The sequence below is a fragment of the Mustela erminea genome, chromosome 17 (assembly GCF_009829155.1).
Source record: "Mustela erminea isolate mMusErm1 chromosome 17, mMusErm1.Pri, whole genome shotgun sequence".
NCBI classification, from domain to species: domain Eukaryota; kingdom Metazoa; phylum Chordata; class Mammalia; order Carnivora; family Mustelidae; genus Mustela; species Mustela erminea.
In genome coordinates, this window is record NC_045630.1 from 16,181,077 (window position 1) to 16,206,016 (window position 24,940).

Consider the following 24,940-nt stretch of genomic DNA (forward strand, 5'->3'; position numbering starts at 1 on the left):
AGAACAGCCCTGGATGCAGGAACATTTCACGTAAGGGAGTTATTTTATGAACAGAATGGTTTGTTGAACCCAGACGGTGCTCAGTTGAATTCCTGACCTGTCTTGAACTAGTTGTTTGTCAGCGAACAAGTGATTAGGGCTTTCTGAACGTCATTGCCTTATCTGTTCCAAGACCCTCATGGTAGCCCGCAGAGTTGTTGCGAAACGGGAAGGAAATAGCGTGTAAAGCATGTCCAGCTCCATGCTGGCTGCTCGATCAGTGTCTGGGTTTCTGGCCCTGACGTGTGGCCACTTGACCTACAGCCCTGGAAGGCCGGGCTGTCAGAGCTGTCCCTCGGGGCTAGGTCTGTACTGGCTTCTCCTGGCCTCCCTCCTCCCCCTTCCCAGCCCCCAGCTTGGAGACCTTCCTGTTAAGATGACATTTAACGTCAGAGCGGGGGGAGGGCAGTCTGGCAGAGTTGGGAGGGCACCCTTCAGTGCTCTGGGGCCATAGATGCCATGGGAATTTGCATGAAGGTTTGGGAAACAAACCAGCAGTGATTATAATCTGAAGACAAACACGGCGACAGGGTCACAGAGAGCAGCGTTTAGGTAAAGCACAGCTTTCCAGAACATTGCAGGCTTGCAGCACCAGGCCTGTGAGCTCACTTGCCACAGGGGGGCTGGAGGGGAGAGTCGGAGGCAAGTTCTGAGAGTGACTGACACTCCAGGGAGTTCCAGCGTCTCTGGGGGTGTCTTCCTGCCCCTGAGACCTTCATCTACACGGCGGGCAGTCATTGCTGGAGACCCAGTGGGAGAGAAGACTGCTTGTCAGTGGGGGGCTGGGTAGGCTGCTCCCTAGCCAGGCCAGGTGGTAGGCACCATTCCTCATGGGCCCCTCCCCCAGCCAGTCAATCTCCAGGCAGTGAGCGAGGCTGTCAGCCAAGGGCAGGTAAGCGGCGTCCTTGGGAGCCCGGAGATGCTGATTTATCCCCACAGTTCAGAACAGCCTGTTTCAGCCCCAGCACGCTCTGCGTTTGGCCAGGACGCAGGGTGGTTTCGCTGGCTCCGGCCTGGTCTTCACTGGTGACCTTGGCCCCATCACCGCTCTGGGGACCGGGGCCTCCATCCATCAGCTGGGCAGATACCCCCAGGAAATCAGGTAATGTGGGCAGAGGCCCACGCTCAGCTGTCCCATGAGGGGGCCTCCCAGAGGGGCTGAATCCCGCTCCCGTGTGTCCCGGGACATTTGACCCCAGAGCCTCCGTCTCCTGCCTCGAAAGGGGGAGAAGAATAAAAATCTCTGCTTTTCTGGGTTCTGAGGATTGAGTAAGATGAGGTGCTGGGTGTCGTCATTAGTAGGGACTGTTTTTATTAAGGTCGTGATGGTGGATGTATGCGGGGAAGAAAGAGAAGGACCTTCCTGGAGGCAGAGGCGACAAAAGGCTGCAGGCGAGGTGGGGGTCCTGGGGGGGGGCTTGGCCTGTGTCCAGTGGCAATGTCAGGTCTGGTGATCGGAACACCTGTGGGTGTGGGGGTGGTTCCAGGAGCCCCTGTGAGTTCTCCCCACCCAGGGTGCCATCCCTCCCTGTGTGGTCCAGAGCTCTGTGGCTGTGCCCGAAGCCTTCACTTTCCAGAGCAGGAGCCCCAGCTCTTGCGGGGGATGGTGGGGCCCAGCCTGTGCTGGTGTGACCGCCTCCAGCCAGTCTTTACTCTGTCACCCCAGGAAGGGCCACCTCAGTTCTGGGGTTGGTTGCTGGTCCAGTCAACTTGACATGGTCCTTGTCAAGTCAGCGTTATCTCTGGAAACTACACACCTTTGTGTGGATGCGAGCACACACACACATTCTCTCTCTCTCTCGCTCTCTAGCAAAATGTGCTTAGGGAACCCACAGGGGGAGGGTCCCTTTGACGTGTGACTTTCCATAATTTCTTAATAGTTTATAGTCTAATTCCCTCGCTAAGCAAATTAAACCTTTTAAGGTAACGATCAGATGTTCCAGATAGTGTCTTCCATGTGGACATTTGTAAGAGTCAAACACACTGGTGGGACCAGGCCCACCGTCATTTGCGACGGCCTGTAATCAAGGCAGAAGCAATTACTTAGCGGAGCAGCTCCCCCTGGGACCCGAGGCTGTAGATCTGGCTGTGATGAGTCTGTGGATTATCTGCCCGCCCCCGCCCCCCAGCGCCCCCCTTAGCTGTGCTAGCCACCCCCCCCACCCCCCCCCCCCGCTGCTGCTGAGCCCAGCCTGGGGCGGAGGCCTCCTGACATCTGTGGGACCTGCAGCCCAGAGACTTGTAGGCCTCGGGGAATCTGTTTGGAACCAGGGGGTTGCAAATCAACCTGTGAGTCAGCTGGCATCTAGGCCGGGGGCGCGGGTCCCCAGGCAAAGAGGGACGCGTAGAGCTTCCTCTTCACCCAGGAAAGGACGCTGGCCAACAGTGGTAGCGCCCGGTCCCTTCATTGCTGGGGTTCAACCGCCTTCTCTGTGCCCTCTTTCAACCCTTCACCGCCCCTCCGTGGCGCTGGAAGCTTCTCCCTGGCAGGGCTTCTGAAACGCCCTGCCCGGCTCTCGCCCGCTGGGGTCCCTTTCTGTGGGTTCTCTGGCCGCAGTCACACGCAAGGGGCTTGTGTGAGTCGGGGTCTGGCTCCAGGGCCCCTGTCCCCAGCCTGACTAGCGTTGGGCCCTGGGGTGGGAGCAGGGTGTCAGCACAGCAGGTCGGTCGGCTGGAGGGGCTGGAACCTCTGTCCCTGAGTGTCCCTACCACTGTCTGTCACAGTGCCTACCGCACCACCACTGGGGTCTTGAGGGATTAGAGAGTCAGAGAGCAAGGGTGGAGGCCCCGGGAGCACCGAGAACATCTGTTGCTCGGGGCCTCTCTGAGGGGCCCGTGTCACAGCGACTCGGGGGCCTTCTGGCAGCCTTGCTGACCTGCGGCCTCGGGGCCTGGAATCAGGAGTCAGGGTGGTTTGTCTGCTTTTGAGCAGACGTCCCGGGTGGCTCTTGCCCCTGGATGCTTCGGTGTCAGGCGAGCGAAACCTGCATAGAGAGGAATCAGCCTGGAGTTAGTGGGTCAGGTGGCTGCAGGGCAGGGGTGGGCGGGAGGGGGGTGTGGTTGGGCCAGACGACAGATCCCAACCTGTCCCCATCTGTGGAGAGGGAATGGCCTATCTACCTGCGAGGCCTGTTGTGTGGTTCCTATGACACTGCTCACAGGAAATTGCCTGAGACCACGGGCCAGACGCGTGTTTACCCAGATTAAGGGAGGTGGGCTAGAGCTTGTAGAAGAGGGTCGGGTCTGGATCTGATGTCCGTTGCCTCTTGGGAAGTGAATCTACCCCCAGCGGGGAAGGAGGGGAGCACTGCTGAGAGAAAGGGTGAGTCGGGCTCTAGCCCCTTTTCTACCACTAAACGAGCTGTGTGATCTTGGACAAGTCACTACCCCTCTCTGGGCCTCGGTTTTGTTCTGTGTTAAATGAGGGGGCTGGACTAGGTCACGGATTCTAAATCTTTTCTTGTAGGATGCATCTCAGAATAACAATGAATGTTTGTTAACAAGAAAAGCATTTTTAACTGCAACCCTCTCCGCCCCCCAGTAAAAGGCAGAGCACCTTGGGGCCATTCCAGTGGGTCTGGGAGGTGTCCGTGTAAGTGTGTGTTGTGGGGGGCTGTGTCTCCCCTCCCCAAGAATCTGACACTTTCTAGCGTAAGGCCTTCTCCAAATATAGTCCCTGACTCTTTCTGGAGAAGGCTGACCATTCGTGGGCAGAACTTTATGTGCCCGTGACATGGCTGGGGTGGTGATAGATGTTGGAAATATTGGTACATACAGTAACAGTAAATATCAGCAACTTACCTGTCAAGTGTGGTGATGGATAAAAGAAATACATGGAGGGAAGTGTCAGCTGGGAAAAAAATATACAGCTTGCCGTAAATCACCTCCAAGCAATTAAAGCATAAAATTAAGTTATGCAGTATTTTGTTTCCTTGGGACAGGGCACTGCACTGTGGCAGCCCCTCCCTCCCCCAGCAGAGGCTGGCGGGGGCTGGGGCTAGCCCCTCCCCGACTGCCTCCCTACGGCCATGTAAGAAAGAGCACTGGGTTCCAGTCCTGTCTTTGCCGTTCACGGCTGTGTGGTCTCTGGTACATTATCTCCCTCTCTGAACTAGTTTCCTCCAGATGGAGGACATGTGTTACTGCATGCCTTCGGCAAGGGTCCTTGCTGTTTATTCACCAGCTACCCATGGGACATGTGCCCTAGGCAGGTCCTGCTGCGGGTGCTAGACTCAGTGGTGAACCAAACAGATCCAGGGCCTGCTGGCATGGAGCTCGCCTGCTGGCGGTGGAGAGATATGGTACACAAGAACTGTGCGGTGCATCCGTTGGAGATACGATAATAAGTGCTGGATCCAGGGCAGGGCTGGTCAAAGAATGCCCCTGGGGAAGGCGACCCGTGAGGGGCAACCTACCGAAAAGCAGATGTGAGCCATGCAGGTATCTGGGGAGAGAGCATTTCAAGTCAAGGAAGGAAGCCATCCTGGGTGCATGGAGCGAGGGTGGCTGGGCCAGTGGGCAGGCAGAGCAGTAGGAGAGGAGGTTTTATCATTGTGGAGGGACTTGGGGACTAGTAAGGGACTTGGGCTTTGACCCTGAGCCAGGGGAGCCACTAGGAGGTGTTGAGGAGGGGAGTGAGGTAGGAGCACTGTGGCTACTGTGTGGGGGAAGGGCCGAAGCCAGGAATGCTGTGAGTTGTGGGCAAGGAGTGATGGTGGTCTGAACGAGGGAGGCATCACTACCGATGGTCAGAAGTGGTCCAATTCTGATTGAATTTGGGGGTGGTACCAGCAAGGTGTGCCGACAGACGGGGTGCAGGGGTCCAAGGTTTTCAGCCTCAGTCACTAGAAGGACGGAATCCCCATTCTCTGAAGGGGGGCAGATTCTGGTGGGGGGGGGATCAGGAGTTTGGTTGTGCAGAGAGGCCAAGGAGGCAGTGGGATAGAGCAGTCTGGAATTAGATGAGAGGTCTGGGCAAGAGGCTGCCAGAGGGCGGGGGCAGGACCAGGAGAACTGTGTGAGTGCAGTGAGCTCTGTGTTCTAAGGAGAAGCGAGAGAGCCAATGCCAATGAAAGGTCGGGGAAGAAGAGACCTGACCACTGGGTCTGCAATGCTGGGGTCATGGTGACCTTGCCAAGGGTGGTTTGGGTTGATTGGTGGGTGGGCACCCTGATTGGAGTGTATCTCCGTCAGGGTTTTCCAGAGAAACAGAACCAACAGGGTGTGTGTGTAATACAAAGAGATTTATTATAAAGATTGGCTCCTGTGGTTTTGGAGGCTGAGAAGCCCCAAGATCTGCAGTCAGCAAGCTGCAGGCCCAGGAAAGCTGATAGTGTAAAATCCAGTCCAAAAGCCAGCAGGCTGGAGAGCTAAGAAGAGCTGATGCTTCAGTTCAAGTCTAAAGGCAAGAAAAAAACCAATGTGGCAGCTCAAGGAAGTCAGGTGGGAGGACTTTCCTTTTACTCTTAGGAGAGTCAGCCTTCCTGGTCTAGTCAAGCCTTCAACTGATTGGATGAGGCCCACCCACAGTGGGGAGGGCAACCTGCTTTCCTCAACCTACTGATTCATATGTTCATCTCATCCAAAAACACCTTCACAGACACATTCAGAATAGTGTTTGACCAAATATCTGGGCATCCCATGGCCCAGTCAAATTGACACATAAAATTAACCATCAATGGACAATGGGGAGGGTATGTGCTATGGTGAGTGCTGTGAAGTGTGTAAACCTGGTGATTCACAGACCTGTACCCCTGGGGCTAATAATACATTCTATGTTTATAAAAAAATTAAAAAATTATAAAAGGTTTTAACAATTAGAGTGGATTTAAGAAAGGAGTGGGAATGGGGGGCATTAGAGACCCTGCATGTAGACCCTTCTTTGGAGGAGTTTCCCTCTACAAGGAGTAGAAGTGGGTGGTAGCTGGAGGGACATGGGGGGTCCAGACATTTTTTGAAGTGGCAGAAACAAGAACATGCTTGAACACTGCTGGGGAAGATCGAGTCGATACGGAAAATTAACTATGGGGGGGGGGCGAAAGGAACAGTTGCTGCAGGACTGATCATAATTATGGGTCAAGAAGACACGGACTCAGGGCCTGGGTGGACGGTCGGCCTCGAACGGGAACATGGTTGGCTCCTCAGTAGGAGGTGGCGGGAAGGCAGGACAGAGGGTGGCTGCACGGGACCGTGGGGGCACATGGCGGGCCTTGTCTGGGAAATGGGAAGCTGCGGGCCGGGACTGCAGGTGTGGGGCTGGAGGGAGGGGGGTCTGGGAGCACAGCAGCGCGAACGGACTAGGGAGGTGTGGGGGGTTCCTCAGGCCCGTTAGAGTCTCTGATCACAAATGTAAACTGAGTCGGGGAGGCGTTAAGTCAGGCGCTGGGTGGAGACGGCTGAGGGCAGAGAGCAGGCTGGGGAGGTGGGGGCATGTGGAAGGGAAGGGTTCATGAGATGGACCACGGACAGACGGATGGATGGACGGACCGATGCCTGCTGGGTAAGGAGGAAACCAGGGTGGGAGGCACGTGAGGACCTGTGGGCAGTGAAGGGATTAGCTGGTCTGGCCGCAGCTGAGCGGTGGGAGTCAGTGCTGCAGGGAGGGAGCTAGGTAGACCGTGGAAGAGAGCGGCCGAGCAAGAGTAGAGGCCATGACCTTCTGAGGAAGAGGTCAAAGAATGGAGGGGGCAGGGGCAGGAAGGACCGTTGCGTGGACGGTGAAGTCAGCAAGCATGATGGCGGGAAGGACAGGAGCTAAATTCACCAGGGGCTGTGGTGGGGGGTGTCGGGCTGGCAATGACCACCATGAGGAGGGACAAGCACAAGGATATGCGTACAGGGGCACACAGTAGGTGCTTCCATGAGCTGTATTTCAATGCCGAGAATGTGGACCCTGGCATTCTGGGACAGGACTTAAAATCAGGGTGTGCTATGGGATTTGTGTGCATCTGTTTCTAGAAGGCGCGTCTGCAGGGCCTGCCTGTTGCCCTCTTCCTGCAGGATCCAGACACCCTCAGGTTTGTCCTGGGCCCGCAGACTGGCCCCACCGGGCCTGTCAGAAGCAGCAGAGGTGGACAGAGAAATGGGCAGATGGGAACTCAGGCTGAGCCTGGGAGCCAAGCGTGAGGCCAAGGACACAGGCCTGGCCCTCTTCCCAGGGTCAGGGGCAGCTCCTGGCTGTCGGCTGTGATGTCTGGTGCATTTCCCCAGCCCGCCGGCCAGGCCCATCATGCCGACCCCTGGGGCAGAAGCAGGGAAGGAGCTGAGCAGGGTCAGTTGGTGTGTCGGAGGGACATCCCCGGGGTGAGGGTTCCCAAGGCAGCCCCTGCCTTGCAGGGCTGGCAGCCTCATGCCCTGTGGCTCGGAGCAGCTGGGGATGCCCCTCTGCCTGGTTCCCTTCTCGGGGTAACGGCACCATGGCCGGCTTCCTTGGGGACGTCTCCTGTGACACCTGCCACATGCCAGCTGAGTGGTCAGAAGCCTGAGCTCTAGCCCCGTTCTCACGTTGGCCTTTGTGAGCTGCCACCGCCCCCCACCCAGATCTGAGCCTCAGCTTCTGGTCTGTGCGGAGGAACCCTACCACCCGCCTCACTGCAGGGCACGCACGTGACCGTGGGGGAGTGAGCAGGAGGACCGCACGAGTGGGAGGCAGAGTTTCATGTTTTCCTCGGTGGCGGCCTCACTGCAGCCCGGTTCGGTTTCTGTTTCTTTCTCGAAGCTTTCGGTGGGAGGGGCAGGATCAAGATCTGGGCTGGTCCCTCCTGGACGGCTGAGACACACATTTTAAGGCGCGCCCCTGCGTTCTCGCCTTCTTCGCTCAGCATCGGTGCTCGCCTGCTCTGTGCCGGGCAAGGAGGACAGAATTTCCAGTGAAGCTAGTTTGAGGAGGAAAGCGCTGGGGGCCATGAGCAAGTCCTTCCTTACGTTTCCTTTGTCGCTTGGATCGGCTCCAGCTGCCTTCCCTGGGTGACCCGCTGTCCCTGGAGGCCTGGCCAGGCAGGGCAGACTGGACAGCCCGTCCTTCTGGAGAGCAGGGTGATGCAGGTGCACTGAGAGAGCAGGGCCTGCACACAGTAGGTCCCGGGGGCAGGATGGAGGGGGCACCATCATCCTGGTAGTACCCCGACCTGGAAAATCCCTCAGAAACCTCTTCCTTGGCTGGCGTCCAGCTCTGCTCCACCCCAGCATCCTTCAACGGTGGTCAGGTTGCTGAGACATTGCCTCTCTGTGCAGCGGCCAAGTCCACCGTTTGACCTTGTTTTGGACCAGAGAATTTGAACTATGGCCGACTCATTACGGCCTGTCGTGGAACAAGTCATCTAGGCGTCTAGGCACAGCTGTCTCCTCCGTGACTCGGGCTGCTCGCAGCTCTGGAAGCCCTGGGACAGTGTCTCCATTGGGTGTACATCCCCACAGCGGTGCCTTATTCTGGGGCCACAGGCTCTGACCAGTGGGTCGCAGGGGTGCCCCTTAGGGTGGGGCCGAGCTGGGGGAGCCCTGTGGGTCAAAGGGGTACACACAGCCCCCTCATTGAGGGTCCCGCTGGCTGTGCTCCAGGGGAGAAAGGTAATAAGGAGCAACTCGCACTTACTATCGGTATAAATCCCACAATCAGGAAAATTGCTTCAATTGCTAAAAAACGCTGGTGGGAAAGTCCATTTATTTTTCATTTTTCTTGTGCACTTGCCCCCTTTACACATGAATCACTGTCGGTATGTAGATTAAATTTATACCCCCGTTATCTTTCATGTCTCTGGGGCTCTGGTGTCAGCTGAGTTTCTGGTTACTGAAAGCCACAGTCCGCTTCCTCATGGGGAGACATGTGGTCTTCTGCCAGGGGCTCCTTCCTCTGTTCCAGAGCCTCCCCTCAGCCTTCCTCCCCTCCATGAGATCAGGCTTGCTTTTTGGAAAACCGCATTCTTCTCTGGAGCTGCTTGTGCTCCGGCACCTGCCGCAAAGGATGTGGACACTGGACTTTTGTGTTTTCTGCGAGAGGGCTCGCGGGGAGCATGGTGAAGGCGCGATTTCGTTTCTAACACTTGCTTTGTGAATTGGCCTAGAGAGGATCCACACTGCAGGCATTTTGAAGACACACACTAGAGACACATGTCTACACAGGCTTCTTTTCTCTTTGTCCCTCAGACACATGCACGCATCTACTCACAGGGGATAGAACCGGCTGCCTGCCTGCCTTCCTCTTTAACGTGGGTGACCCAGTTACACAGCAGCTGTGGAAGAAGCCTGGTTTCACCTGGATTCTGGAAGGTGTAGAACTTTCTAGAATGGACCGTATGCTTTGTTCTCCACCCTCAGATTTAGCCGTCTCCGAGTACATACTCCATAAAGCGTGGTTCTTCATCAGCGGATCTATTCATTCAACAAGTGTTAGCTCTGATTCTGGGTCCTGTACCCCTTTGAAAATCTGATGAAACCCTTCATGATGCACAATTCTGGATGAGTCGGGGGTAGTTTGCAGAGTCCATGCTGAGCCGTGGGCTGGAGAACCCTGCGCTGGAGGCCTGCTCCTGTGCCCCCCACTCCCCTCGCCACACCAAGGTCTGGGGGTCCTTCTGGGCCAGACACCCCAGCTTCTCACACCCCAACACGCTTCTCAGACCTCGTCTCAGGAGAGTAGTCCCCTGGGCCACACTTCGAGACTCGGAGCCCCCCACTTCTCTCTCTGCGACACCGCGTGGCTGGGTGGGGAGCTCCCGAAACAGCAGCTGGCCGCGCCCGCTCCGGGCCCCTGGCGCCCCCCGCAGGTATCATTACCGCATAAGAGACCCATCATTCTGCATTAATCTGGGATTCATCATGATAGCCATGACCATAATTAATTTATTTGGTATTAATGTGGATGAAATATGTACTGTCCTTTCAGGGGAAATCAGGCTGCCTATAAGCATTAGTTAAAAGGACCATTAAAATCAAACCTTCCCCAGATCCATTAGGCGAAGTCTTTCATCCTGAAGAAGATAAAGTTCTGCTGTGTGAAATGTCATGAATAATTAGGTTGATTGCTGTTTTAAACTCTGCCCCTGCCTCTCCAATCCCTCCCGCCTGCCTCCTGAAGCAGGCAGGGCTCACCTGCCAGGGAGCACCCCCTTTCAGCACCCGCGTCTACCCTGGCCCCAGGTTCCCCTCTGGCCTCTATGACCACCTGCATGGCATGGGGAAGGGGGTTTCAGTGATCCCACTAGACCCTACTTTCAGTGGGTCTCCTTCTCCCCACTTCCCACCCTGGGCCCAGGGTGGCCTCCGTGCTGGCCCGGAAAGGTGTAGACCAGAGAGCGGGCTGAAGAAGCGCTGTTCAAACTGAGGTCTGCAGACTCCTTGCCCAGAGTGGTGCAGGGGTGTGCAAAGTGCAGATTCCTGGGCTCACCTCAGACCAGCGCATCTCAGGGGCGGTGCATGGGAAGGGGATGGAGGCTGGCATGGAGGCCTGTGGTGTGTGCGGGACGAAGGGGAGGGCAGGAGAGACGAGCTTTGGGGAGAGCCCCGCTCTTACGGCCATAGCCAGGTTTCTCCACGACTGCCGTGTGCACACCGGCATGTGGGGGTCTCCTGGCTCCCCTTGTGGGAGCACGGGAAGAGGTAGGTGTTCGCTGGATGCCTTCTGCACACCAGCCCTGAACACACGCAGTTGCCCGGTGGGGCTGGTCGTCGAGGCCTCCCCGGAAGCTGCAGACCAGGGTGCAGAGGCTGACCCAGCCTGCTCAGAGGGAACTGGGCGTATGGATCAGGCAGGTGGGAGCCCAGGTATGTTGGCCTTAGAAGAGGCACTGGACACTCGCTCTGATGCAGCCTCTTCATGCGGTGGTGAGAGAACCTGGGCCGCAAAGCCATAAGGCTAGCCGGGGACCGAGGGGACAGTAAGCACAGGGGCTGGGGGACGCAGGCCTCGATGCGCATGGACAGCACAGAGTGGTGGGTGGGAGAGGGGCTGATGTGATGGGAAGTGGGGGGCCGTCCCCCCTCCCCACTGAGCACTAATCCCTTCATGCCACCCGGACAGGCGCTTTGGCACGAAATGCACGGCCTGCCAGCAGGGCATCCCCCCGACCCAGGTGGTGCGCAAGGCCCAGGACTTCGTCTACCACCTGCACTGCTTCGCCTGCATCATCTGCAACCGGCAGCTGGCCACCGGGGACGAGTTCTACCTCATGGAGGACGGGCGGCTGGTGTGCAAGGAGGACTATGAGACGGCCAAGCAGAACGGTAAGCCGGGCCTGCTGCTGACCTCGGGCCAGGCCGAGCCCTCGGCCGCGTCCTGCCAGCTCCCAGCTGCCCTTCCCCTGGAGCCCTGCGCATACCCTGCTGCTCTGGGAAGCTTCCACAGACCCCTGTGGGATGGTTCCCGTCACCCCCCATCCCTTAGCCCTGGCTGGCCTTGCCACAGCCTCAGTGGGGTGACGGGGCCTGAGAGCAGGCCTGGCCCCCACATCAGTCGGCAGCTGAAGAACGGTCAGAACCTTGTGCTCTTCGTGGCGGTGGCTCCCGGCCTGGCAGGGGGCCTGGGACAGGGCGCTGTCTACCATGGACACCGGGTTCTCAGCAGTCTTGTGTACTGGGATGCATGCGAACCTTGGGTGCTCCCTCACCTCAAAGGCTTCTGTCAGCGAGAACCGGAGCGAGACCTATGTCAGCTCATACTTCTGTTTCCCCCCTCCGACTACAGGCTTGTCGAGGGCAGGGTCTCCCCTTTCCTTGAGAGATGAGGACCCCTCTTGTCTCCTGAAGTCCCTGAGGCAGGAGCCAGTCTTCACTCCGAGAGACTCCAGTCAGCCACAGAACTTTCCACCCACCCTGCCCTCCCCTGAGCCCCCTCAGCCTATTGAATGGGTTCTGCCATGTGGAGACCTCCACAAGGCCGACCCTGATGTCAGGGCCCCAGGGTGAGCTGCTCTGGCCTTCCAGGGCCATGCTCCCGAGCAGCCCAGGGCTTTTCCAGGACCCAGACAGGGCTGCGGCCCCGCAGGGAGGCCAAGCTCCCTCCGCTGGGCACTCACAGCTGTGCCCCAACGTGCTGCGCCCTTCACCCTGGCTCCAGACTTGGCATTTGGCCAAACCCTTCCTGGGAATCTCAGATGCACAAACTCGCAAACATCAAGGTCATTTGCCTTGGACTAGAGTTTTTATCAACTCAGGGTGTTACTGCAAAAAGCAGCTCTCAACGGGGCTGGGCTTGATGGGGGGAAAAAAAGCAAAAACACTTTCATGCATCTCCTTCTAGATTTTTCCTGGGCCCCCATGCCCATGCATTACAGAGATCTGATCCATACGTGGAGAAATGAATTTGAGGGTTTTGTGGTGGCGAGGAGGCAGAGGTATACCGTCCGTTTTGGTGAGGCAGCTGGAGCCCAGCTTAGCTCTGGTGGGAGGGGAGCGGGACACATTGCAGGGGTGCCTGGGTCAGAGGCTTCCACACTCCTCTCCCAAAACCCGCCCAGTGCTGGCCTTTCGGGATGGACAGGCCTTCAAGTCTCCGTCCTCCTCTTCCCCGGGGGCCGCGGCAAGCCCATTCCCAGGCTCTTTGCCTTAACGTATTCATCTGCTCTGGTTCCTTAAAGCTCCCCCGATGCTGCTGCTTTGGAGTCAATTATGATGTCAGAGAAGATTAGGGCATCTTGTCGGGGATAAGCCATCAAAGCAGATGGGCTCAGAGATCCCAAGCTGCCCTTCCCCAGAGATACTAAGAATGTGTGACCTCCCTCTGGGCCGGCGGCTGCTCTCATCCTCGGAGGCCTTGTTTAGACCCTGAGCACTCACGGTCTGGCACCCACCTCTGCTGGGGACGGTTCAAGAGGTGGGGGAGACCAGCTGGGAGGCAGGAGTGACGGCAGAGCCAACACTTCCACCGGGGATTCTTTGTGTCGCACCAGACCTCAGGAGGACACGGGACTTGGCATCAGAGGCTGGTGGATATCTCTGCTCAGTCACTAACTTGGGGGCTCCCTGGCCAGCTGTGTAACTGGTTGAGCTTTGATTTCTCAGCTCCATATGGGGGGTGGGGAGTAGCACCTGCCACACAGGGCCCTTCCCTGAGGTTTGCATAGGAGGCGCCTGCGGAGAGGGAGGCTGAATGAGTGAGAGGCACGAGGAAGAGGAATGTCAACAGGGGGAAAAATCTGCTTTAGGATTTCAGGTAGCCGAAGGTCATACAGTTTTCCCGACGCCTTCCTCCTGCCTCTGGCTGCCAATGGGGCAGAGGCCAGTCCATCCTGTGAAATCCGGGCAACCTGAGTGCAGCGGGGACCTTTGTCTGCTTTGGGACATTTGGTTCTTTGTATGTTTTAACTCCTCCTTGCTGATCTAAACCCTCTTTCAGGCTTACAGTTTCCTCCCCTTGGGCTACACAAAGGACCTAATATCAGCTATTTGTACCTTAGTGTGAATGATTTTGTTCATTTGTTACATCCCCCTGGATATTTGCATTTTCAATATAATGAGGTTGCATTTTATGCCAGGGACAAGTGCTAGGAGACCCTGCATAATTCAAAACCAACATATTTTAAGACTAATTTCCCCATAGGAATTAATGTAAAAAGTAGGAGGGGGGGGGATGTATTCTGGAAGCACATAAATCCATAGCCGGTGAAGTGTATCTTTGCCTTAATGCTACTTTTTATTTTCTCAGCACTATCTCTAATACCTTGCAGAATGCTCTCTCCTAAATTAACAGCCGAGGATATCATGGTCTCGCTTGGCCTTCTTCATAGCGTTTTATCACATTTAACTTCCGTACCAAAGTTATTGATTTTTGGGTACATTTTTCAGCACGAGCCCTGCCACCACTACTTAATGAATACTTGGATGACATTGTTATAGGATATAAAAAAGATTTTAAATTATAATAACAGTGAATGTTAAAATAACAGCATAATAGTCCCCATAATCGCAAGAAGAAAGTCCTGTGCACAGAGACAGCAGTTCTGAGCCCCTGGGCCACCAAACCAGGATGGCGGGTAGATCCCAATGGCAGCGGTGAAAACAGTTTCTAAAATCACTAGGCCGGCCTATTTAAAAATTAGACAGTTCTTGAGGAATCACAATTTTTTGCTGGTTTCATTATTTCACATTTTAGATCCGAAGACCGTAGAGATGTATTCAAAGTGCCCTATTACATGTTGGCATCAAATGCTGTCCACTGTCATCTGTGTAAATAGGGGCAGATTTGGATTCCTTTCGATAGAATTTAAAGTAGAGAACTTTGGAGGTTTTCCTCAGTCTCTGCCGTGGTAGATCTGGAAGCCTTGTTCTTTGGCCGCAGGGCTCCGGAGAGGGAGCGGGTGGAGGGGACGGAGGACTGTGATGGCTCTGCTGGAGCAGAAAACAGCCCAAGGGAAGACAACTGGGGACTTCGTCCTCCCTCGGCTGTGGGCGTGACTGCCGTTCGGACTCGGGCCATGTGCCGCGCACTCAGGGCAGGCGCTGGTGCCCTGGGCTTCAGAGCAGGGAGGGGACTCGCCCAGGTCACTCCGTCGTTCAGCAAGAAGGCTGAACTCAGGTCTCCCGGCTGCAAGAAACATCTTTTGGAATTGTCGTGAGGGTTGTTTGCACATGAAGCTCTCAGATCACGCCAGGCACATAGTAGGTGCTTAGCAAATGTTGGCTGCTATTGGTCCTAAGAGAGGGTTTTCTTAAATGGAAAGGAAGGTAGGAATATAGCAGTGACATTTTAAAGGACCCAGAGAGGGAACCCAGAAGACCCAGAGAGCCAGGGACGCAGTGGCGGCCTATGGACTCGGGGTGCCCCACAGAGAATGGTGGAGGTCTAGCGCTGGGAGGGGAGACAAGCCGTCTGCCCCAACTGTGTGCTCCTGGGTGCGTCCAGGTCTTTGCCTCTGACCGCCGGGAGCTCCAGGCTTATCTGCTCAGAATCCACGGAAGACTGGGATCTGGCCGTGTGTTGTCCTGAACCCTCCTCAGACCAGTGGTTTTCAAAAAATACTGACTCTGGCCCGAGTAAGCAGCTCGTTTTCCGCTCGCGTCAGTGAGCTCTAAGCAGGTCCTGTGGAGCCGCGCTGGCCCTCGCGGCTGCCGTCTCATCCCTCGTCTTTCCCTCCCCGTGTCTGATCCACGCGACTGACCGCGCGTCCCACAGCGGGGTCTGACCCATGATGGGGGAATGCTGCTTAGATGACTAGTGAATGCGCTGGTCACCCCTTCTGAGCTCAGAGTGGCCCCCGCAAAGGGATCTGGGAAGTGGGGGGCTCCTGAGGGCGGGAGGGGCAGAGGTGTCTCTGCCTTCCGTACCCCTTCCGTCTGGTGGGAGCCCCTGCGTGGCTGGGCTGGCAGGGCACGGAGCGGGGCAGGGACCAGAGCGAGGGACTGTTCTCACTTTTCCGTGACATGGGAAGGCCCGTGGTGAGGAGTGGGCTCCGTGGGGGTCGTTCCCTATTCTTCCCCATGGCTCTGCCCACGGTGGGCGAGACTGCAGGAGGAGGGGGGAGGGGATGAGCCCCAGACGCTTGGGGCAGGCAGAACCCGGTAAGGAGTGGTCTTCCCTGCAGACGACTCCGAGGCCGGAGCCAAGCGGCCCAGAACCACCATCACCGCGAAGCAGCTGGAGACGTTAAAGAGCGCCTACAAGAACTCCCCCAAGCCCGCCCGGCACGTGAGGGAGCAGCTGTCCTCCGAGACCGGCTTGGACATGAGGGTCGTTCAGGTGAGACATCGGGCCCCTGGCTGCCTCCGCCGTCTGGGGGTCCCAGGCCTGAGCCCTCTCGCTGAGCCGGGGTGTGATCTGTGCCATCCACGCTGTGCAGGAGGGAGGCTCAGGGAGTGCCCTGGGAGCTGGGACCCGGGGACAGTTGTGGAAGCGGAGCCGGAGGCAGAGGGAGTAGCGGGCACATCACACTCCAGGCCCTGAGCTCGACCGAAGCTTCAGTGCATCTCCAGCGACCTGTCCTGGGGACCCTGGGGGCCTTGGGTTTGCGGCGGACACCCCGCGAGTGGGTCCCTTCTGCTCGTGTGGCAGGTTTGGTTTCAGAACCGAAGGGCCAAGGAGAAGCGCCTGAAGAAGGACGCGGGGCGGCACCGCTGGGGACAGTTCTACAAGAGCGTGAAGCGGAGCCGGGCCGGCGGCAAGCAGGAGAAGGAGAGCTCTGCCGAGGACTGTGGGGTCAGTGACAGTGAGCTGAGCTTCCGAGGTGAGCAGGGCAGCAGGCGCGAGGCCGAGGCCTTAGGAAAGGCCCCCGGGAATCAGTAGTTCTGGACAAGCAGGAGGGATCTTTCTCGAGGCCTGGACAACTGCCTCCTGAAGCCAGGCTCTTCCCGGCGACTTGCAGTGAAGGGGGCGGGCGGGTGTCAGTGGCCCTTTCAGACGGGACAAGGAGTAGGACACAAGAGAGCTCTGCTGCTGCAATGTGGAAGCTGAGTTCCCCAGGATCGTGGGCCCCAAGACCTCCCCTCCTTTCCTGCGGACTGGGGCTCTCTCGCTGGCCCGTGCAGCTGGCAACAGACGGCCGTGTCTCGGCCCCAGTCCTTGGCCCCTCTCCTGCGTTCCCTTCCCTTTCGGGGGGACCCTGGCCTTCGTCCCATGATCCCCTGGAGCAGCCCCCGTCCTCGTCTCCTGGTGGCGGGGAGGACGTGCTCAGGAGGCCCTTTGCCCTGGGAAAGCACTACAGTGAGCCCATGCGGGATGGGGACAGGTCTCACTTCTGAAATCCCTCCCCCACCGCTCACTCCGTCCTGGCCCCCGCACAGAAGCTTTGCCGCATGCGCTACGTTTAAGTTCGTGTGTCAGCAAAATGGCAAATCGCTGCATGTCTGGGATCCCAAGGTTGTTTGCAAACAGCCGTAACTATTCTCATTTACTGAGTCCTCAGCGGTGGAAGGGCCTCTGTTGTGGGTGGATAGGAAGAGTAGGCAGTGGGTGGGGTGGGGGTGGCTCAGAAATCTGGTTGCCAGTTGTGGCTCCCTCAGATCGATTCGCTTTTCTTGAGCCTCAGTTTCCACATCTGTAAGTGGGGAGCAGCTACATCCTTGCCCATCTCAGTGCTGTTGTGGGGTTTGATGAACACAACCGACTGTGGATGTGTTTGGGTGAAGTTCAGCATAGTGGTACACTTGGAAGTCATGACTGTCCCCACAGGGAGCCTGTGGCACCCACAGAGGGTCGTATGGGATGAAAGGCCAGATAATGGCCATTTTCCAGTGGAGCCGAGCCTTCACCATTCTGCCCCCCTTTAAAGAGCATGAGCTCTTTCCCCCTTTCCATTTTCTGGGTGGAGTTGGCGGGTAGGGGGGCAGGGGTGGGCAGACCTGGGGCAGGTTGTAGAAGGAATGGGTGTTGACGTCTCGTCTGGGGAGGCTTGATAGGAGCGGATGCACGGGCCCAGGGTGGGAATAGAGAAGGAAGTTCGTGGGGCAGAGGATGGAACCAGCTGGGGGCCAGAGCATGGTGCCCTGAAAGGACTGTTGCTTACTCGGGAGGTCTGCCCTCTGGGGTCCTGGGAAGGGGTCAAGAGCCTGTGCTCCCCTTCCCATTGTGTTGGTGGAATTAGAAAAGCCATTTAGTCTGATCCGAGCTGCCAGAATCAACATCTGGAACATGCGGGATTGTTGCGTCTTGCTTTGTAGCTCTTTTCTGCTGGGCGCAGGTGGGACCCCAGGTCGACATGTCATGGACCTCTCTGGGTAACTACAGAACTCTTCTTTCTTAAGACTAAAACCGCTCGCCTCTGTTGGAGAGATGCATTCTTCCGGGTAGCACAGGTTCTGTTAGAAGCCCTTAATGAAATTCTTCAAGAAACAAGAATGCCCATTTGCCTTAATCAAGTCAATACTTTGTCCCCAGTGAAGAGCGTATTCGAGAGAGAGAGAGAGAGAAACCGAGTCCTTCGATACTGAACCGCTTTTCTGGGTAGACCAGAAGGATTTTGTGTCCATGCCCAAGAATGGCCCTCAGCTACCCGCCCCCATGGGCCTTCTTCCCCAACCAAAGAAACCAAGAAGTTTTCCCAGCCTGAAAGCTCTTAGATGAAATCCTGTCAGCACGTAGTTTTCCATTTGTAGAAGGAAGGGGTGTTGACGGATGACCCCACAAAGTTCAGGCATTCATATGCTTTAGTGTAGCTTAGTCCGTGAGCCACATGGGACCAGCGAACTCACCAGACACTTGTCCAGACCCCTGGGACCTGCCGGCAGTCTCTGCAGGTGTTTCTTCCGTGGGTCCGTCTTGGGCTGCCAAGTGGATGGTGGTGGCATCTGACGCGAGCCTGGCAGTGAGGCAGCGGCCTCCCTTGGGCGCCTTCCTTGGTCACGTGTATTCCTAGGTTGTGAAGAACAGGGACCACCGGAGTCCTGGCGGCTGACAATAAATCTCCGTTCTTTTGTCCACAGAGGATCAAATTCTCTCAGAACTTGGCCACACCAATAGGATTTATGGCAACGTGGGGGACGTTACAGGCGGACAGTTAATGAATGGGAGCTTCTCCATGGACGGGACAGGACAATCCTATCAGGACTTGAGGGACGGGAGCCCCTATGGAGTCCCCCAGTCTCCCTCCTCCATATCGTCCCTGCCATCACACGCTCCTTTGCTCAATGGGCTGGATTACACGGTGGACAGTAATTTGGGCATCATTGCGCATGCGGGGCAGGGAGTGAGCCAGACGCTGAGAGCCATGGCTGGGGGACCCACCTCTGACATCTCCACAGGAAGCAGTGTAGGCTATCCCGACTTCCCCACGAGCCCAGCCTCTTGGCTCGATGAAATGGATCATCCTCCTTTTTAAACATCTCTCCTCCCCACCCTACCCGTCCTGGCCTGAGAGAATATCTTCAAGGATCAAAAGAGACTTGCCTTTTCAGGATCAAAAGCGCGCCACTGTGAATTTCCATTATTTTCAATGGAAGTCCTCCGCTGATCCCTGGGCGGGCGAGAGACCAGACCACGCTAGGGCCCTGTTATCCTGGGTGGGGGGGGGGGTCGTGGGAAGGCAGCCTCCTCTCAGAACACGGCACAGGGGCGCAGAGCCTAGAGCGCTAGGGTGCTGCTTGGTGGCTTCCTACCCCCGCCCTGCTTACAGGCTTTGGCTGCTCGGTGCTTGGTAGCACGAGGTGACCGTCAGGCCACCTTGGCCTTTGGGAATTCTGCTCCGACTGGTGTCTTATGAGATGCTTCCCGAACCACTGCTCTCACCAGAACTGAGATCCCTGAGGTAGAGGCATCATGGCCCTTGAGTATAATAAAAGTGATTTCTGGACCACCTTATTGAACTCTAATTTTGAAAATAAAAAGTCACTTATTAAAGGTCAGTGAAAACTCTGATGGCCACCATTTGATATTGAAAACGTCCCCTTCTTCTTCTTCTTCTTCTTTTTTTTCTATGAAAAATATGATTTCTTTCCTGCCCAGAAGTACAAGCCAGACAATATTTGTCCACTTTGGTTTTTAAGAAATCCCCTCCCTATCACTGAACCCCGATGGCAAGAAGTGGTTTTCCTTGCAGGTGACTCAGGCTGGAGCTGAGTGGCCCTGGACCATCACAGCGACTGCCCGATGAGTCCCCTCGGTGCACACTGTGCCTTTTTAATTTGCTCGTATCATTTATTCCACAACGCAGGCTGTGGGTTACACAGTGGTTAAAGCTAGAATACGGAAAGAACAGATCGACAATCAGTGCAGGCGCATTTGGATTCTAAACGTGCAGGCCGCTTAGCCACGTCAGCAGACGAGCCTCCCAGAGCTCCCCATCCCGCAGGCTGGACCGGCCTGAGTCTGTTCGGCAGGAGGTGGTGCAGACGAGCTGGCCAGCCCACCCCAGCCCTTGAGAAATGAGAGCTTTCTCTGGGGTAGCTGACTCAATTGGACAGTGTTGGTGTCTACCAAGAACTAGTAATGTGTTTTTGGCCCACCTTGGTGGAGATGATCACTAGGGAGCAGCCCTAAGATCGCCTGAAGGGTTCCAGGCGGTTCTCGGGCTGCATTTCTCTGGGCTGCTGCCGCAAGTCTTCCTTCACACCCCTCACGTCTGTCCGTCAGGGAGTTCTGCAGCGCACAGCACGGGGTAGGAGCTAGGTAGCAGTCCGGTCCCCTTGGGAAACGGTGGGCGCCTTCTTCTGGCCTCCATCTTTTTAAACAAGAGAGTAGGAAAAGGTAAGCAGGCATTGCCTCGCTTTCACATGAAGTGACGGGCCAGGAGCGTAAGGATGCTGGCCCCTTCTGTGAGTGCTTCGTCCCACTTTGAGGTCCCCGGGATTCAGGCACGTGGTGGCAGGCTAAAGGAAGGCCGAAAACACCACTTTGGCTGCTGCATCTGCTACAGGCGCCTTCCCACGACTAAAATGAGGTCAGTCAGGCTTTGAAATGCGTAGTCAGTGAATTCCTGGGATCAGCCTTCTGGCCACCTCTCATCAGTTGGGATCGTCCCCTTACTTTCTGGTGTGTTGCAACTGCTGTGACTTTTGCCTGGAGAATCTGCAAACCTAGACTTCTTCAGGCTCCAGATGTAGGGGTGGGGCTGGGTCACACCGAGCCAGGTTGCTCCTGGCGATTCCACAGTAGTGGGAACGCGGGGAGCGGGAGCGGGGACACGCACGGAAGACGATTAGCCGTGTGAAGGGAAGGAAGACACAACTGTCCCTTGGAGGACAGCTTCTTCCAGCCAGTGTCTGCAGGCTGCTCACGGGACGCAGGAGAGAGACGGTGTTGGGCTGTGGACCAGCGACCCACTGTCCCACCCTCGCCAGCGTCTCGGCCTGACTGGCCCAGGGACTCCCAGGACTTCAGAGCCACTTCCCATGTTTGGCGCGTACAGCGCAGGGAGGGCGCGCTCTTGGAGAGACAGGCGCCCTCTGTGTGTGTCGCTGGTTTTTTAAGATCAACTGAAGTTGATCTGTTTTGGGTTTTGTAAGTGACTTCCTCGTGCTCATTCCCGATTTGGTGGCGGGAGAAGGGTTCCTGGTTCCCGCCAGGAACATAACATCTCCTGCACTCAGACGGCAGCACCGTCGAAGGCAGTAGCAGCCTCTTGGGTTTGGCGGGGAGGGGGTCGGCTGGCTTGAAGAGCCCTTTTGAGAGCACCGGCCAGAAAGCCGGGGAGACTGCATGAAGTTCCCTACAGCCCCCTCCCTGGAAAGCGGCAGCATTGGTGCCTCACTTAGAAGTACAGCCCCCAGAGGCCTCCGATTTGAGGTGTGTCTCCTCACACAGGAGGCTGGCACGTGCCTGGGCCAGGGCCCCACGGAGCCACCGCAAGCCAAGACGATTCCTTGGCTCCTCCATGGCTTATCGCCTTGACATTCTCTTAAAGGCACTCACCTAGCGCTCACTGTGCTCATAGGCTAATACCCTAGTAACCCTCTATTACCGAGGGTAAGTGCTACATGGGAGCAGTTTCCTCCTTGCTAAAACGATATGGATGAATTTTTCAAATGAAATGAGAACTTCTACAGGCATTTACAATATTTGGATCTGTCTTTGGCTCCAAGAGGGCAATGAGCTAGCGACCGTTATCTGGCTGGTAGACCTTAGGGTAGGTGGCTTCGGAATCCCGGAGCCAATTAAAGTCAGAAAGAAAAACAAACTCCCCACCTCTCCAGTTTCCAGGGATAACTGGTATGAGCAAAAACGGGGCCCAAGTGGCTATGGAAGAATCTACATTTGCGGAGATGTTTAAGAAAAGCGTAGAGGAAACCCCAAATCCAAGGGCTAAGCCGGCCCTCTGGGTAAATCACGTTGCCGGGGAGCCTGGCTCCTTTCAGGGACTTGCTGGGCAAACTCAAGGCCAACTCTGCTCCATCTTCGTCCTTTCTCTTTCCTGCCCCAGCTGGTAGTCAGGACTGTAATGTAGAATGAAAATCAGCGACCGTACTGATCACGTTACTCCTGCGAACCAGTAAACATCAGGGAAAGAGAACAAGACCCAAGACAAGCATTTTGGAGTGTCTTTAAAAGTTGGTCTTTTGTTTCTGGTTTTTTTTTTTTTTTTTTTGGTTGTTTTTTTTGAGCGTGAAACATGAAAACTAGTAAGATCACTGGGGCCATTAGATCTTCATACTGAAGCTCATGTTGCAGAAAGTGTAGCTAGAACAAAGGACATTAACGTCTCTGAAGCTCAAGCTGGTTATTTTGAGATAACTGCCTCCTTGCAGGACGGGCGGTAAGGCCTCAGCCGAGCAGAAGTGCCCACTGACGGTGCACGTCTGGCCCCCCAGGCTCCTGCGTGACCCCTCCCACGCACCCCGACTGACATCTCTGTTATATCCGCAGAAATAATGACCACACCTCCTCAGCCAGCAGCGGCTGGAAGGCCTGAGGAGGCTCATTTTTAAACACTGCACTTTAAAAATTGGAAACCGTGACATGAAGAAAAATTCAATTAAGCGGAAATGAGTTTTGTTTTATTGGCTGCTGCTGACGGGCTCTGGGCATGCTGAAAGCTAAATAAAAAAGCACATCACTGGCTCTCTCTTTCTTGGATTGGTCAGTTGGCCCTTTTTGCAGTAGTTGCTCTAACTGCTCTAACACGGTGACCGGAGCCAAAAAAAGAGAGCGTGGCAAAGCCATCCCATCCACACACTGCTTGGTAGGACCCCACAGAAAGCACAGTTTCATGCTGCTAGCTCTGGTGAGGAGGCAGCTGCAGGTCTGGGAGGTGTGCCAAGCATTCCTTTCCTTAGGGAGGCAGAGCACAGGTGGACAGGGGAGGACACCCCCGCTCTCGTCTGCGGCCCACCTAGAGACCAGAATCATGTGTTCGTCCCCACTCGAGGACTGTGTGCAGCCAAATGCGTGGGTTCAGGGCTGCAGGGACCCAGAAGCTGCTCTGAACTTGCATTCAGACCTCAAAGCCCCAGATCCCCTAAGCTCTGGATTGTGGCCCTCACCCTTGGCAGTGTAAATTTTGTACAGTTAAAAAGAAATGAAGTCTCATTTCCTGGGGGAAAAAAAAAACAAAAAAAAAAAGAACAAAAAAAGGACCCACCCATCCTTATTTATTGCCATGTGACTTTGGAACACAGAAGCTGGTGCGTTTGTTTGTATACGCCTCCTGTGTGTTGGCATGAGATGTGTATGGTAAAATTATGTCAAATAAATATGGACATTCTTTAGAAGCGGATGTGTCTTGCTTTTCATTTTGGTTCTCTGGATGTTTTTTCTCTTGATATAATTAGGACAAAAAGCCAAGCTGACATGGGGTCCTTTCACCACTGGAAAGAGACCCAAAATACAACTCTGAATGCCAGAACGACTTACAGCCATGAATACCAGAAGTGCCCAGTAAGGGTTCGATTAGAGGAAGTGCTCTGGCTTTGCTGACAGCAATTTTCTGGATTCCAATTCTCTGCTTCTAAACTTAGGGAATGGGCAGAGAAAACCCACTGGCCACATAATGTTAGTTAATGTTTGTCCTGGTGCATTTTTTAAAAAGTCGTTCCTACTTCAACATTTTCTCCCCAGGGAAAGAATGTGCAAACATCTGTGGTTGGGTGAGAGGTGGACAGAAGGATAGAAACACTCATCAGAGTCATCCGGGCTCCTTGATGAGCTTTTCTAGAAGAATCTTCTGGTTTCTCCTCTGCCAGAGGCTTTATTAGTGTGCAGGACCTGAAGGTTGGCTGGAATGGAAAAAGCAACACAGCTTCTTTCATAAAAAAAAAAAAAAAAGAAAGAAAAAAAATTGAAGTCCTCCTATTTCTTTAGAGCTGGGTTTCCATCTAGGAAGAACTAGTGCTTTTCCCATTAGTGATGAGTTTTATTTGAAGAGAAGATCCCAAACAGGTGCACTGCCCACATGGCGGCTACTAGACACACGTAGCTGTTTACACTTCAACTGGTTACTACTCAGTAAAACCGCAAGTTCCGTTCCTCACGCCTGCTCTGTTTCGAGTGCTCCGCAGCTACGTGTGGCGAGTCGCTACTGTTACTCGGACACACAGACACAGAACAACCCTGCAGAGGGTTGTACGGACGGTGCTGCTGGGGTGTGCTGAGGCTGGGCAGACCAAACGCATTCATCATGTTAGCCCCTGGCTCTCCTGGAGCGCATGGTGACGTATTTGGAGACTCCTTAGACAGTAGTAGTGCTGGCTTCTCTGTCATCCTATTGTGTGAGCAACACTGCCCACAAGAACAACTTGCCTGGGTACAAGGGAAGGGGGCAGGGCTCTGGACTCCCGAGTCCTCAGTCCCATTCTGCTGCCAGCTCGTCCCGACTCTACGTAGCTCCTGGGTGCGTGCTGTGCCCTATGGTCTGTGGTCTGTGCTGTCACACAGGAACGACACCGCAGCGACATCCAGCGAGATTCTTGGGGGGCTTGAAAGTCTTTTAGTAAAGACCCAAATCTCTGCTATCAGGAGAGGGAATTAGGGTAAATACTTCGTAAGGCCGAGAAAGGCGGCCAGGGTGGGTGACGATGAGAGCGTCACGTGGCAGTGGGGGTGCTGGCGGGGGACCGGGAGGTGCTGGACGCGAGGACTGTTTCCTTCACTAGCCCAGTCCCTTGCGTGGTTGCGAGGGAGAGTCACGAAGCGGCTACGAAGGGCTCTGCTGCTCCTCAATTTAATTACTCATCCGAGTATCCCTGGGGCACTACTGAACTTTGCCTTCGGGACGCTGGCAATCCTTTTGAGTATATCAGGCTGACAGTCACTAGACCATTTCCACTTTGTACTCTACACACACAGCTGCCGGGACAATGCCAGTCTAGTAACTTTTGGAATTATGAAATGTGTTCTCAGCTCACAAAGGAAGCAGAGGGGATCTGACTTTTTTTTTTTTTTTTGGTGGTCACTAGAAACCAGCCCCTGAGCAGCGTGATTTTCTGACAGTGGCTTTTCAAAAAGACGGCTGGTTAAAGAAGAATATAGGAAAGAAATCACTGGCCAGAATAAAATAAGACACAAACCCAGGATGAATGAAGGCTCAACACTCAGTATTTTCACAGCTTT

General features: G+C 55.4%; 1 protein-coding gene across 2 annotated transcripts in view; it reads left to right on the forward strand.

The window, feature by feature from the left end:
• The window catches only part of LHX4 (LIM homeobox 4), a 44,809-nt gene extending 21,830 nt beyond the window's left edge, over positions 1-22,979 (forward strand). The window contains exons 1-5 of one of the 2 annotated variants that reach the window (XM_032318915.1): positions 7,861-9,800; positions 11,054-11,256; positions 15,552-15,706; positions 16,019-16,190; positions 18,385-22,979. In XM_032318915.1, coding sequence (XP_032174806.1) covers positions 9,520-9,800; positions 11,054-11,256; positions 15,552-15,706; positions 16,019-16,190; positions 18,385-18,779 — 1,206 coding nt within the window. In that variant the 5' untranslated portion in view covers positions 7,861-9,519 and the 3' untranslated portion in view covers positions 18,780-22,979. Of the gene's footprint in view, positions 1-7,860; positions 9,801-11,053; positions 11,257-15,551; positions 15,707-16,018; positions 16,191-18,384 lie in introns of those variants that run through there. The other variant, XM_032318916.1, reaches the window with a different exon arrangement.
• The last annotated feature ends 1,961 nt before the right edge of the window (positions 22,980-24,940 follow it).